Source organism: Thermobia domestica, chromosome 18, assembly GCF_964235325.1.
Source record: "Thermobia domestica chromosome 18, izTheDome1.hap1.1, whole genome shotgun sequence".
In the NCBI taxonomy this organism is placed as follows: domain Eukaryota; kingdom Metazoa; phylum Arthropoda; class Insecta; order Zygentoma; family Lepismatidae; genus Thermobia; species Thermobia domestica.
Window position 1 is genome coordinate 34,634,289 of NC_137471.1, and position 13,337 is coordinate 34,647,625.

The 13,337-nt window shown below is 36.9% G+C and overlaps 1 protein-coding gene across 10 annotated transcripts in view; it reads left to right on the forward strand.

The window, feature by feature from the left end:
- The window catches only part of LOC145675518 (uncharacterized), a 290,842-nt gene that overhangs the window by 208,073 nt on the left and 69,432 nt on the right, over nucleotides 1–13,337 (forward strand). For 4 of the 10 annotated variants that reach the window (XM_081745974.1, XM_081745989.1, XM_081745976.1 and 1 more), the window contains one exon: nucleotides 2,990–3,097. The exons of the other annotated variants lie outside the window; for them this stretch is intronic. In XM_081745974.1, the coding sequence (XP_081602100.1) occupies nucleotides 2,990–3,020 (31 nt within the window). In that variant the 3' untranslated portion in view covers nucleotides 3,021–3,097. Of the gene's footprint in view, nucleotides 1–2,989; nucleotides 3,098–13,337 lie in introns of those variants that run through there. 10 annotated transcript variants of the gene reach the window in all.

The following is a 13,337-nucleotide window of genomic DNA, read 5'->3' on the forward strand; positions in this document are numbered from 1 at the left end:
ACGGCCGACCGCGTCTGCCGACTGCTTGGTCACACTGCAACCGATCCGTCGTCAGTCTGTCTTCTTGCGGGATACAATATGGTCGAGGAATTGCTGCTATTAGAAAATCCTCTGTTAAAATATTACTTTTAGAGTAAGATAGAAGCGAATATGTAAATACTATTTTTCAAGAAAGAGAGAAATATGGCGAGTTTGACACGCTATTTCCAAAGTTGGTGGAGCAGCCACAGAAGTATTTTCAGTACTTCAGAATGAAAAAGGATACATTTTGGCACATCTTACAGAAGATCCGAGGACGCATAGAGAAGCAAAGTAATTTTCGAAAATGTATATCAGCAGAAGAACGACTTGCTGTAACATGTAAATGAGAGCCTTAATACCTGCGATGAGTTGTAAACCACCCGCTAGTCTGGCGTAGTCTGACGACAAAAAGAAAATTTGTTTCTGCTCGGTGGTCGGTAGAAGTCGGCCGTAGTCGCCAGACCATGTCGGCGCCTGTCTGACCACGTACACTTCTCTCAGTGCATTTGTTTATATCACCGATGTCAGAGTATATCAGACTAAAAAATCGGCGAAAGTCGGATCCACTGTGACCATAGGCTTACCCAGCTAATACTTTGCATTCATCTCCATACCAATATTTCGAAAGCATCCAGTCTTTTTTAAAATTGCTTTTGCATAGTGTTCATATTTCTACCTCACAAAATACAATGCTCCACACGAAATACTTTATCAGCCTTTTCACTTTCATTCGAAGAGATCTCTTCTTCGTAATTGCTTTTATTCCCATTGCTATCCGTTTTTTTTTTCACGGTGCGTACGTAGTGTTATTAATGAGAATATAAAGTTGGAACTTGAAAGAACAACGAGGGTAAAAATGGGGAGGAAGAAGAAACATATATTTATTGGTTTTCAAAGGCTCGTGTTTTACTCTATGAGCCGGAAATGTAGACGAAACGGGAAAGCGATATAAAACCACTTTGAAAAATTGCAAAATGGGTACGAAGAAAGAAAGAAAAAAAGAGAGAATTGATCGGAAAACTAAAGAAAAAGTTCTAGAAAATAGTAAAGGAAAAATGGATATAATTAGAAGAGGAGACGAAATCGTTAAGGATATTGTTTGAAAGAGAACTGTATCTTTGGAGACGTTGTGAAATGTACAATGGAAGGAAAAAGAGTAAGGGAAGGAAAAGATCACAATTTCACAATTGAAGGGTAAGGGAAAAAAAAGAGGAATGTCACAAAACTGGATTTTCGAGAAAACGGCGTTTTTATATTGTAAACCGCGTAATAAAGAATAGGGTAGTCAAATCTTTTGCCCCGTTTTACATGGACATTTCGACATTTAGGCATGCATGGCCTATACTGTCAAAAGGTACTAAAAGTCACCAACAGATAGGACAAAACACTCAATAAAGCACACACATGGACATTCCTTGTTTTTTCCCCTTACCCTTCAATTGACGTAGGAAGATGCAGTTAGTTTAGGAATGTAATATATGAAATTTTCTTAATTTGTGGTAATGGCGGCTCTTGAGGAAAGTTATATTCATAAAAAAAATACTGGAAAGCTAAAGGAAAACATTATGTAATGTCTTAATTTTTGTATTATAAGTCATAATGGTTCCGCGTAGAGTAGTTCGGTTCCCGCTGGAAATAGTCGATTAGAATGGTGTAAAATGCCTTTTGAGGCCAGTCATCTCTAGAAAGGTTTTCCTCTTTCACACTAGATAAATGACGGAATGTACGTAACGTAAAGGTCCAAAATCCCTTTCTTTCTTCCCCATTTCTTCTTTCCCCACTTCTCCAGGTAGAGTGATCGCCGTGGGACGTCCTCCCACATACATGACGGGTTAAAATGGCCATTTGATGCCGAAAGACCAGAAATGTAATTCGTAATTTCTCCTATAATAAGTCATCATAGCTAGTTGTACTTGAAGTAATAAAAAAAATGGTTGTATATTTAACTTAATTTGGGTGTTAAGTTGGCGTTCTCAAAATCATGATTTCATGTAGCAGGTAGTAGGAGGATAATCTCATGGCGTTCTTGGAAATAAGTTGTCAGATTCTTTCTTCTTCTTCTTTCTTTAACGCTATAGAAAAAAATACCTTATATATTATAGAATATTAAATAAATCTTCTTTTAGCTGTTTCATTTTTTACTTATGTGAGTTCTCTGAAGACTTTCCACTGAAGCGCAAATCACCTATGCAATCAAACTCTATATAAACTATTGGGCCGCGATGGCTCAGTGGTAGAGTATTCAGCTCTGGTGCGTGGGGTCCCTGGGTCGATTCTAGTTCACGCCAGTGGTTTTGTGGTGGGTAATCGTGTGCGTGGATTTTCTCGGGGTTCTCCTGTTTCCTCTCACTTTCTTCATCCCGTCATTCAATTCATTTCTCATCATCACCATCTCCTTTAGCCTACACGGCATAACCGTGGGATGTAGAACTGAAAGAATTGATTTCATTTAAACTATTATTTACTCTCCTCTCTACCGTAAACTGATGCGTGGAAATTTCATTCTATACTCGAGAAGGTTTTTATATATTTATTGAATGGTACCCTATACATTGAGGTTGCTTCAAAAGATTTTTTATTTGTCCTTGCAAGGCATATCCACGAGACATAAAGCTAAGGTTTTATTACCTGTCCCTACAGGGCATAGCCGTGAGGCATTAAACCAAAAATATATTATCCGTCCCTACAGGACATAACGGTGGGGCATTAAACCAAGAATTTATTATCCGTCCCTACAGGACATAACAGTGGGGCATTAAACCAAGAGTTTATTATCCATCCTTACAGAACATAATCGTGGGACAGTAAACTGAACATTTATTATTCGTCCCTACAGACCATAACTGTGGAACTTAAAATTAAAAATTAATTTCTGCACATAAGTGCTAATAATAATTATTTCTGTAAATATTTTAAGTACATTTTTGTCATCTATTTTTAATTCCATATTCTGTATCTTTTCTTTCAGTGACCATTATGCTGGAGTGGATGACCAGTAAGAAACAACCAAGTTTTGTGTTCTTTATTCTTATAGTAATATATTTAATTAATAATATATTGTATTGATTTAAAAGAATTGTTTTATTTTCTTCCCTAAAACCCACCCTGTATTTTCACGGTTAAAAATTTGTTAAGTATCTTAATTCATAATTTTCCGTGGTGATAGCGTAAGAAGCTGACGAAATTTGAGATTCGTTACCGATAATTTGGAGTCCGCTTAATTTTTTGTAGGAATTTGCAGGGTAGTGAGGTCAACTGGCTTGGGTCGACTCGGTCCGACTGAGCCAACAGCTCGAGCAGGCTCGATTGGAGTGAGACATTGGCTCGGCTCAGGTTAGCCATCGGCTTGAGCCGGCTCGGGTGAGATGAGCCACTGGCTCCGTTCGGCTCGGCTCAGCTGAGCCATCGGCTCCATTCAGGTCTGCCCAACTGAGCCGAGGGCTCAAGCCGGCTTAGTTAGGTGAGCTGTTGCCTCGGCTTACTTCTTAGTTCGGCTCGGTGGTGACTGAGCCATCTGAGAACCATATGCTTAATTTTCTGGAAATTTTTAAACATTGCGAATTTTCGAAAATCGTGTATTTTCACCATTAAATATCTCAGGAAGGACACAAGTGAAAAATATCAAATTTGCACAAAGTAGACGATGGTTGGGCAGTAACAAGTGAGTAAAATTGCATCACTGAGACTTGAGTGGTTTTTGAGTTACAAGTTGTTACAGTGATGTGAAATTCCCGATTTTAACAACTCAACAGATGTACAGGTTTTGTGTTGATAGTATCTCAGACATACAATTTATCTATGTTTCATCAGAAGAAGCGCTGTCAAACAGCAAGAAATTCGAGATTTGCTACTTGTGAAAGAATTATCATTGCCAGATCATATCTTAGATTTATACCTCTGACGCAAACACAAATCAGATATTATGAAGAACATAGCATGTTGTCATTTGCATCTAATGATAACGAAGTCTGTATTTACGACGAGAAATGGTGGATTTGGAAAATTAAAGACAGTCAGGAAAATAACGATATTTTTATTAACTTTTTCCATCCCCATGGCCCAAGAACCTTTTTTAAACTATCTTCGAATGACAAAGTGTGAGGGCGTCAATCACTAAGGTTCTCCGGAAACGCACACCCACAGGGTTTACAATTCTTACAGGTCGTACTTTCAATATCAGTGCCGAACTCTGTACACAAATTAGTCAACTGTTTACCTCACTGATGTCTTAACAGCAGCGCTATAGGCAGAAAAGAAATAACATAGGCGTTTCGTTTTTTGTACAAGATATGATTCATAAATTATGCATACTTTACCCATTAAACATTACTGTCGTGTTATTTTGACTTTTGCTACAACGTTTATATCCACTCCTCATGGCGCTTCATGATATTAAGTCCCAGTGAAGAAGAAACTTATAACTCAGAAACCACTCAAGTTTCAGTAATGCAATTTTACCGACTTGTTACTGAACAACTATTATCTATTTTGTGCAAATTTGAGATTTTTCACTTATGTCCTTCCTGAGATATTTGATGGTGAAAATACACGATTTTCGAAAGTTTGCAATGTTTAAAAATTTCCCCAACATTAAGTATATGGTTCTCAAATCTGAAACTTGTTTGGGATGTTGTCTGCTATCTAGTCTCTTTGTAGACAAAAAATTGAAGGTGAGTCTCATTTATTTTATTTCAAAATGTACATTCTAAAATGGCCATTTCTAGGTTTCCAACCGCAATGTTCAGAGCTTTTTCTTTCGACGTTCTGAAGTGTCTCAGTGTACACAAAACACAGAGTGTTGTCCATTTCATTAACTTTCATATGGTTTTGGTTTGAACTCATTATCTTTAAAACCTAAAAAGTTACAGCGTTTAACGAAATCCTCTGAAAAGTTCAAAATACGCTCAGGCGCCTATACGAAATGGCCGCTACGACAAAACGTGCGCGGCTAAAAAATAAATGAATACCCGTTTTCAATTCCCTGAATGTGGTACAAACTTAGGTAAAAAAAATTAATAAACTAATAAATAAAAAATTAACAGCAACCATCATTGGTCGATTTAATTTGGATTTCCCCCGCCCCCTATGTTTTAATGGATGGATGAAATTTGAGTTTAAGGTCTCGTTCAACAGCGAGGCTATAGGAGATGTGGACTTACAACTTAATGTTGGATCTGAACCACATGAGCATTCACCAGGAATTGAACCTGGTTCTTCCACGCTGGCCGAAGAACTTTATGTTGGGTTGCCAGCACTGTTAGTTTCGTGGTATTTTGGACTATGTCAAACAATTTCCTTGTTTGATATTCGTGTCCTACACACTTTCAGTGTTTTATTCATTTATTTATTGGTTTTTAAAAGTACAACAGCGTTGCAACTTGTGAGAGTACATTTAAAAACGCATAGTCCTATTCGAACGGACTTGACATTAGAATTTTCTGAAGCACAATACCCGCAATTATGTCGATTCCTTTGTTGTATTTAACTTAAATTGTGCCTCATTTACAACTCCATTTATTCAAAACTCCATAATATTGTTCACGAACCCACAAATTGAGTTCATTGTAACGTACAATCAATCACAGTATAAGAACTGTTTTGCGAAAGAGTCGGAACCACTTGCATACCTGCGTGTTACAAGAGATGCTGAAATTGTCCTCCGTAAACATCTGGACACTTTTATGCATGTCGCAACATATTGGATAACACCGCCTGTATCTCTCCACGGATGAAGCTCCGGATTGGATAGGTGGGTTTTGTTACAGTGTAGCCAGGGGGGGGGGCTATTTGTATACACCTTCTCCTTTCCTGAGAGGGTCAGAACCCCTTGCTTCTGTACGCTCTTCTGTAAACAGTTCATGCACCGACGGGGATTCGTTCGAAATGAGGCTTGTTACTGTTACTTTGTTGGAAGTAGCAGTATAGTCTTTCTTATGGTGTCAGTTTGTCGTAAAATTGTTGCAAAAATCCACGATAATTTTCAATATTCACTGTTGATTCAAAGAACCTGCATTCACTTTACGTGTCTCTGAAACTACGCATCAAATACCAATTTTTTGGTCGTAGACGGATGTTTCATGCAGAATACATAGATTTTCGGCAGAACAGTACCGCGTTTTCTGTGCATTCACGTAATGATAAATGAACCATTTTTTGTCCGACATATAGGAAACAGTGTGTCCCAACATCCGTCCGCAACCATTGTCAGTAACCAATTGGAGTACGCAACATGTTTACCTGTATGTCCAACACTTTCCATTTCTGTATTCGGCATGAATTCAGTCTGAGATTTTCAGCATATACTGACATGTTGTTCTAACACAACATGATAGTATAGTTTCCAGGTAGACATTTGTGGGCTTCGTGTTATCTGTTGTGGAATATTACGGGCGACCTCTGGTGTCGGGACATTTCGTTTCCGCCTACTCACATTCGCTACAGACCCTGTTTGACGCCATTTTGATCCAGGTCCTGAACACAGCTTTTTGCAGGTTCCTGGGTGCGTGGCAGTGAAGGTCTATTGCGTGGTTTTAATTGACCTTGTTCACACACGCTGCTACACAGAAAATACCACCTTCTCGACGCGACTTGTTTACCAGAACTGAACCTGCAAGGAATTTTGGCTGAAGAATACATTGCGCTGCGCACCAACTTAATATCGCTGAAGAGCTTGACATAGGAACGGCTCACCAAAGTCAGCCATAAAAACTCAGAGAATTGCACACAATTATTTGCTCATCACAAGTATTACAGTATAAAAGTAGACCCGGCTGGGCTACTTTCATGTGGGTCACCCTGTATTATTCGCACATTTTTGTCAGCGTTATTGTAATTTCCAAACAAAAATGTGCTATAAATGCTGGTATGTGAATTGCATTTTTAAAATTAATGTATGTCAAACTCTATTTCTAGTTCCTTTATTTAGCTTCAAGAGTACAACTCGCTTACTGATAACATACGCAGAAAGAGCGCAAGTAAAAACATGAAGGTCCTAGCTATAAACGTTGGACCCTACAGCAACAGAGTTTGACATTAATTTCTACGATGAAAAGAAAACCGTCTTACTGTTCCTTATTTTTGACCATGATGATCTCAAAACAATTCATTTTTCGGTGGTCGTTGACTATATTTTTGTGTTTCAGGCAAAACTTGAATTACATTCAAAAAAATATTAGTAAATATTTTTTGAAGGTCTCATTTCTGTAAGTTAACTTAGCTAAAACTTAGCTAGATTTTTATTTTTCCTATTTTAATGACTTCAGTGATTAATTTTTATCAAACAACACTGGTTATGCGACAGAGTTCATGAAAATAAATTAATGTAGAATCTGATTAGACAAAATAACAATTCTCAAAAAAATATTTTTTAGTAATTTAACTATCTTAACACAATACAAATTAAAATTGAAATATGATTCTAATTGACGTTTACCAAATAGAAATATACAAAATAACACAAAAGACGAATGACCACTTGAACTTAAATTGTCTTTACATGTGATTTTTTTAAAGCTTTTTAGATTTGTATGAAATACTGGTAGAATATCTATTCTTCGCACGCGGGGAGTAAGTTTTATCTTGCACAGAAAGTACTAATGTCGGCTGAATTTGGATTTAAACGGCATTGGAAGTGTCACTGTTCATCTCAGCGACCCCAAAAACTATGCGTTCGACACTAATATAAGTCATTTTCGATCATTTTTAATTATCTCCTCCTCCCCTAAGTTTAGGGGCTGAATTTGAATTTAAACAGCATCGGAAGTGTCACTGTTCATCTCAGCGGCCCCAAAAACTATGCATTCGATACTAATATAACTTATCTTCGATCATTTTAAATATCTCCCCTCCCCCTCCCCTAAGATGCACCTTCAAAGTACATTTATAAAAAAACACCCGAGTCCCAAACCTTATCTATGTGGAAAATTTGATCGAGATCGGTCTCGCAGTTCAAGAATTATTAAATCACAAACATAGTGACTTTCATTTATATATATATATATATAGAGATAAATTTAAAACTTTCCCCATTTTTCTCCAGTGAAAATGTTCCAGGAAAGTGACCTCTTGTTACTTTTTGAAATACGTAAACTGCAGCCTTAGATTGTACTTTCATAATGTGTATGATGAAACCAATGATATATTACTGAAATTACAATACAGATTAGTAATAAGTATTTAATTTGGCCAGATTTTTTTTTAAACATAGTTCCTAAACTACGTAAGCAGTATCCAATCCTTTGATATCTTCCAAACTCGCAACAACTATCTGAGTCCACATATTTTACGAACAGCCCACGTTCTTTTTCTTTTTATGAAAGTTTTTTTCCTTTTTATACCCAAACATGACTTCGGCGAATCTGACGGCATCGCTTTGCTCTTACATAAAACTTGTGTCTCTGGCTCTGATAGATACAGGATCTGGGTACCGTGGTTTTATTTGCTCTGTATATTGATCTGAACACAGAATCCTGACCAGATCTCTCTCATCCATTGAACAAACGTAACATCCGTAAGCGAAGGAAACGGAATATGAGGCAGTTTGAATATCACGAGACAGAAAACGAAAGAGGCTTCGTTATTCGGACAGTTTTAATACATATGTGATGCAAATTTTGCTTAGGTAGCAATGTCAGTATTGAGTAATTTTTAATATCTATGGTTTCTCTCCAAGATAGAAATTGGATTAAAAATTATATTCATTATTTATTATTTGAAAAATTACTGGTACGTGTTTTGAAAAACTGCGTGAAATGACTGATGTAAAATAAAGGGGTACTTCCGGTTGACGTGGAAAGCTGAAATTTGGCATGATTGTAGCTTTTCGTGACCAACTCACAGAAAAATTATCAGAAATGAATATTTTTAAATTTTAGGGAGTCTAAAAGGGGAGATGAAGAAATTTTCCATGTACCAATGGACATTTTTTTGTATCTATAATCTCATATTTTAGGTCTTTGGAGTATAAACTAGAAATTCGGTATGCTGGTATGTTTTCGTTAGCATTACCTAATTAAATCGCCAAATAAAAAAAAAAACTACTTCAGAGTGGTTTTATGGAGAACTGAAGAATCTTTCCCATGTTATTTATATGGGACATCTTCTACACCCTAAAATTATTGGGCATTTCCTGTAGGGCTACAATGATTAAATTTGCCGTGATTGTAACTTTTCGGGACTAACTCACAGAAAAATTGCCGAAAGCGAGTATTTTTAATTTTTAGGGTGTCTAAAGGGGAGATTAAGAAATTTTCTATGCTATTTAAATAGACCTTTTTTTGGATTTATCATCTCATATTTAGGTACTTGGAATTGGAGTATGAACTTGAAATTCGGTATGCTTGTACGTTTTTGTGAGCGTTACCCAAGTAAACCACCAAAAATTAAAAAAAAAACTTTAAAGTGTCTTTTTTTATGAGGAACTGAGAAACCATTCCCATGTTATTTTTATGAGACATCTTCTACACCTCAAAATGTTTAGGCACTTCCGGCAGGATTAGAATGATGAAATTTGGCATGATTGTAGCCTTCCGAGACTAACTCACAGGAAAATTGCCAAAAGTAAATATTTTTAGTTTTTAAGGGGTCTAAATGAGGATGAAGAAATTCGAATGTGATTTAAAAGGCGTTTTCTTGGAATACAGAATCTTAACTTTTAAATAGTTAAAATATGAAAAGAAACTTGAAATTCGGTAAAATTGTGGGTTTAGGAGGGGTGAGGCCATAGGCCGAGCAAAGGCGGAGATCTGGGAGCGAAGACCCCATCTGGCCGAATTCAGGAAATAAGTGCAAATGCAGGAAATTGACTGTTGATGCAAATGCTGATAACATAAGAGATGCAAGGCTAAATAAATGCGGGGCCTGGGGGCAGAGCCCCCAGCTAGCCGATGGTAGTCTATATGAATAAAATTAAAATTGTTGAATTTTATAAGGATGTAAAGGCAAAAGCATCCAAGATGAGACCAGCAAACCTACATCTTATTGACCTAAACAAAATAATCACTTAAATCCTCATGTGTAATTTTCGAGAAAAACTATAATTCTCAATATTGAAATTCTCTCAACAATGAAAGAAAAAATATTTTTTAAAAAAGTGCACGTATTATTATCTGATTATTTATTCCACTTATCTTTGGACAAAGTTTGAATATTAATTTCTGGAATGTAATTGATGCTTTGAACATTGGTGCTGTATACAAAATATATTAAAAAGACAGAGGTAACGGGAAGCATCTGTTGATAATTAGCACTTCTTTAAACTCACATTATGTAGTCAAACTTTTTCACGTATTCCTTTAGAATCAAATAAAATTTAATTTTTAACGTTCTACGCTTATGCGCTTTAACCATGTCGGTCCCGGCGTCCCCCATAGGGGACATAAAATATAACGAAATTATTATTTCTTTATAACTTTAAAATCAGACTGGCAACATTCAAAACTGTTTACGGGCGATGATCATAGATGGATCATTCCCTGTAAATAGTTTTCAATGTTGTCAGTGTAATTTTAAAGTTATAAAGAAATAATAATTTTGTTATATTTTATGTCCCCTGTGGGGGACGCTGGGACCGACATGGTTAAGAGGGCACGGTGGCTCAGTGGTGGAGCGCTTACTGCTAAAGTGAGGGGTCCCTGGTTTGGTCATGTCCGTGGGTTTCTCAGGATACTCCCGTTCCTCCCACTTGCTCGTTCCACCAATTATTCCATCATCATTCACTTGTGTTAATCATGTGTTTCCCTTAGCCTAAAGGGGCATAATCATCGGACGTTAAACTGAACCTTTTGTTTGTTTGTTTGTTTTTGCTTACGCAGTTTACGCCAAAGGAGACGAATAGTTGAGGAAAAGGAAATGATTATATAAGAATTGGTAAGATAAGAGAACGAAAGAACCCCCCAAAAACTCAATTGACCTCGGATCGAACAAGGTTAGTGCTCTACCAGTGAGTCACCGTGCTGCATCCCTATTCCTTGACAGGATTTAAGTGAAATTTAGCACATATACGGAAAATATAGTATAGGTTTTGATTAGTGTCTGTAAGTATATATATATATATATATATATATATATATATATATATATATATATATATATATATATATATATATATATATATATATATATATATATATATATAGGGTGTTAATGAACTATATCGACAAACTTTAAGAGGTGATTCCTCACATTAAAATAAGAGAAAAAGTTCATATGGACCTATGGCGAAAAGTGGATAGTTTCAAAGCTAGGGTTGTCTAAAATCGCGAAAAAAGCCAAATTTTAAGAGGCCCTATTTCGAATTCGAGAGAGTGTGGATAGTGGTCCTTATAATCATATAAGGAGTCACGCATACGCAATCCAAAAATGCGTATTTCATTAATGTTCAATGGGTGTACGGATTATTCCCTGCAGGATGAAATTCCCAGACATGCCATCAACCGAATTTTGAGATATGCTCTGACTTTATGATTGGTCCAAAGTAGACAAACGATAAGCCTTGATAGCAATGAACACGGAATTCTTTGGCGCGATGTCGGAAGTGTTAAGGATCGTCAGCAGCACGGTCTCTCGTACTCGGGGAAAATGCATGTCTCTCACACATATAAGTGAAGAAAACGTGAAATATACCGTGACGAAATACTATACATATCATCACACATTATTGCGAACACAAAGAAACATGGAGCTGCCGGTTCCTAGCACTTCCACTTTCCCTCCGAAGCATTGGATGTCTATTGTTGTCAAGGCTTACCTCCTGCCTACTTTGAACCCTCCTTGAAATCAGGGTATATCTGAAAACTATATTGAAAGCATATCTGAGAATTACACCCTGTAGGGAATAACCTTTACACGTATTGACAATTGATGAAATATGCACTTTTGGATTGTGTATGCCTAACTTCCTTTATACTGATAAGGACCATCATCCACAATCTCTCGAATTCGAAATAGGGTCTCTTGAAATTTGGGTTTTTCGCGATTTTGGACAGCCTTGGCTCTGAAACTGTGCTCTTTTCGCCATAGGTCCATATGAACTTTTTCTCTTATTTTGATGTGAGGAATCTTAAAGTTTGTTGGTACAGTTAAATAACACCCTATATATATATATATATATATATATATATATATATATATATATATATATATATATATATATATATATATGGAAGATATTCTAAAAATGGCGCCCACGGACAACAGAGCGCTATTATTGAGGTCAAAATAAAACGAAAATGGTATAATGATATACCCTCCGGGGCCTCTATCAGCTGCTATAGGGAATCAAGTGTTCGCTATGTGAGAACATCGCGGATTAACTTGCTCCTCGAATCCTTCAAGCAGTTGTACTGATTGTTGTGCTAACGTCAACGCCTATCGACTTTAACTGCCATCTAGATAGAATCGATGTAACTATTTGATGAATTTTGTGTCGATAGTGCAATTCTCGTCTCCAGACGAGGACCAGAAAGGTATATGATTATATTTTTCGCTTTATCTTAACTTGTAGAATAATGCTTTGTAGTCCGTGGGCGTCTTTTTAGAACACTCGATATTTATATACGGTATTTCTTTGTGGTTGCGAAACATGGCCACTTACTCTGAGGGAAGAACATAGACTGAAAGTATTTGAGAACAGGATCCTGAGAAGAATATTCGGACCCAAGAGGAACGAGAATGGGGAATGGCGGAAACTTCATAACGAGGAACTACATAGTTTATACGGTTTACCCAACATTGTTAGGGTCGTCAAGTCTAGGAGGCTTAGGTGGGCAGGTCATGTAGCTAGAATGGAAGAAAGTAGAAACGCTTTCAAAGCCTTGACTGGAAGACCTATAGGAAAACGACCATTAGGAAGACCTAGGCGCAGATGGGAGGATAATATTAAGATGGATCTCGCAGAGATAGGAATACAAAGTAGAAACTGGATGCAATTAGCTAAGGATAGAAGTCAATGGAGAGCTTTTGTGAACGCGGCACTGAACCTGCGGGTTCCATAGGCCATAGAGTTAGTTAGTTAGTTAGTTATTTCTTTGTGGTAAAAGCCATTCGCTGAGATCTGAGGGAATATGATGTCTATGTATGGAAATGGTTTGTGGCAGGTGTGGTATTCTATTGATACATTAAGCACGTTTCCCATAAATTTACATTGGCCCAAACATAAACAAGAGCGCAAGCTCTTGCAGAGTAGCGGACAAAGTCCACTGAGATATATCTGTACACTGTAAAAACAAATCGTTGTGTTATTTCACGATTGTGTTAAAATATAATACAAACAGGTGGTTAGAACAACTCACTCTCCATTTAAAGTTGTGTGTCAAATG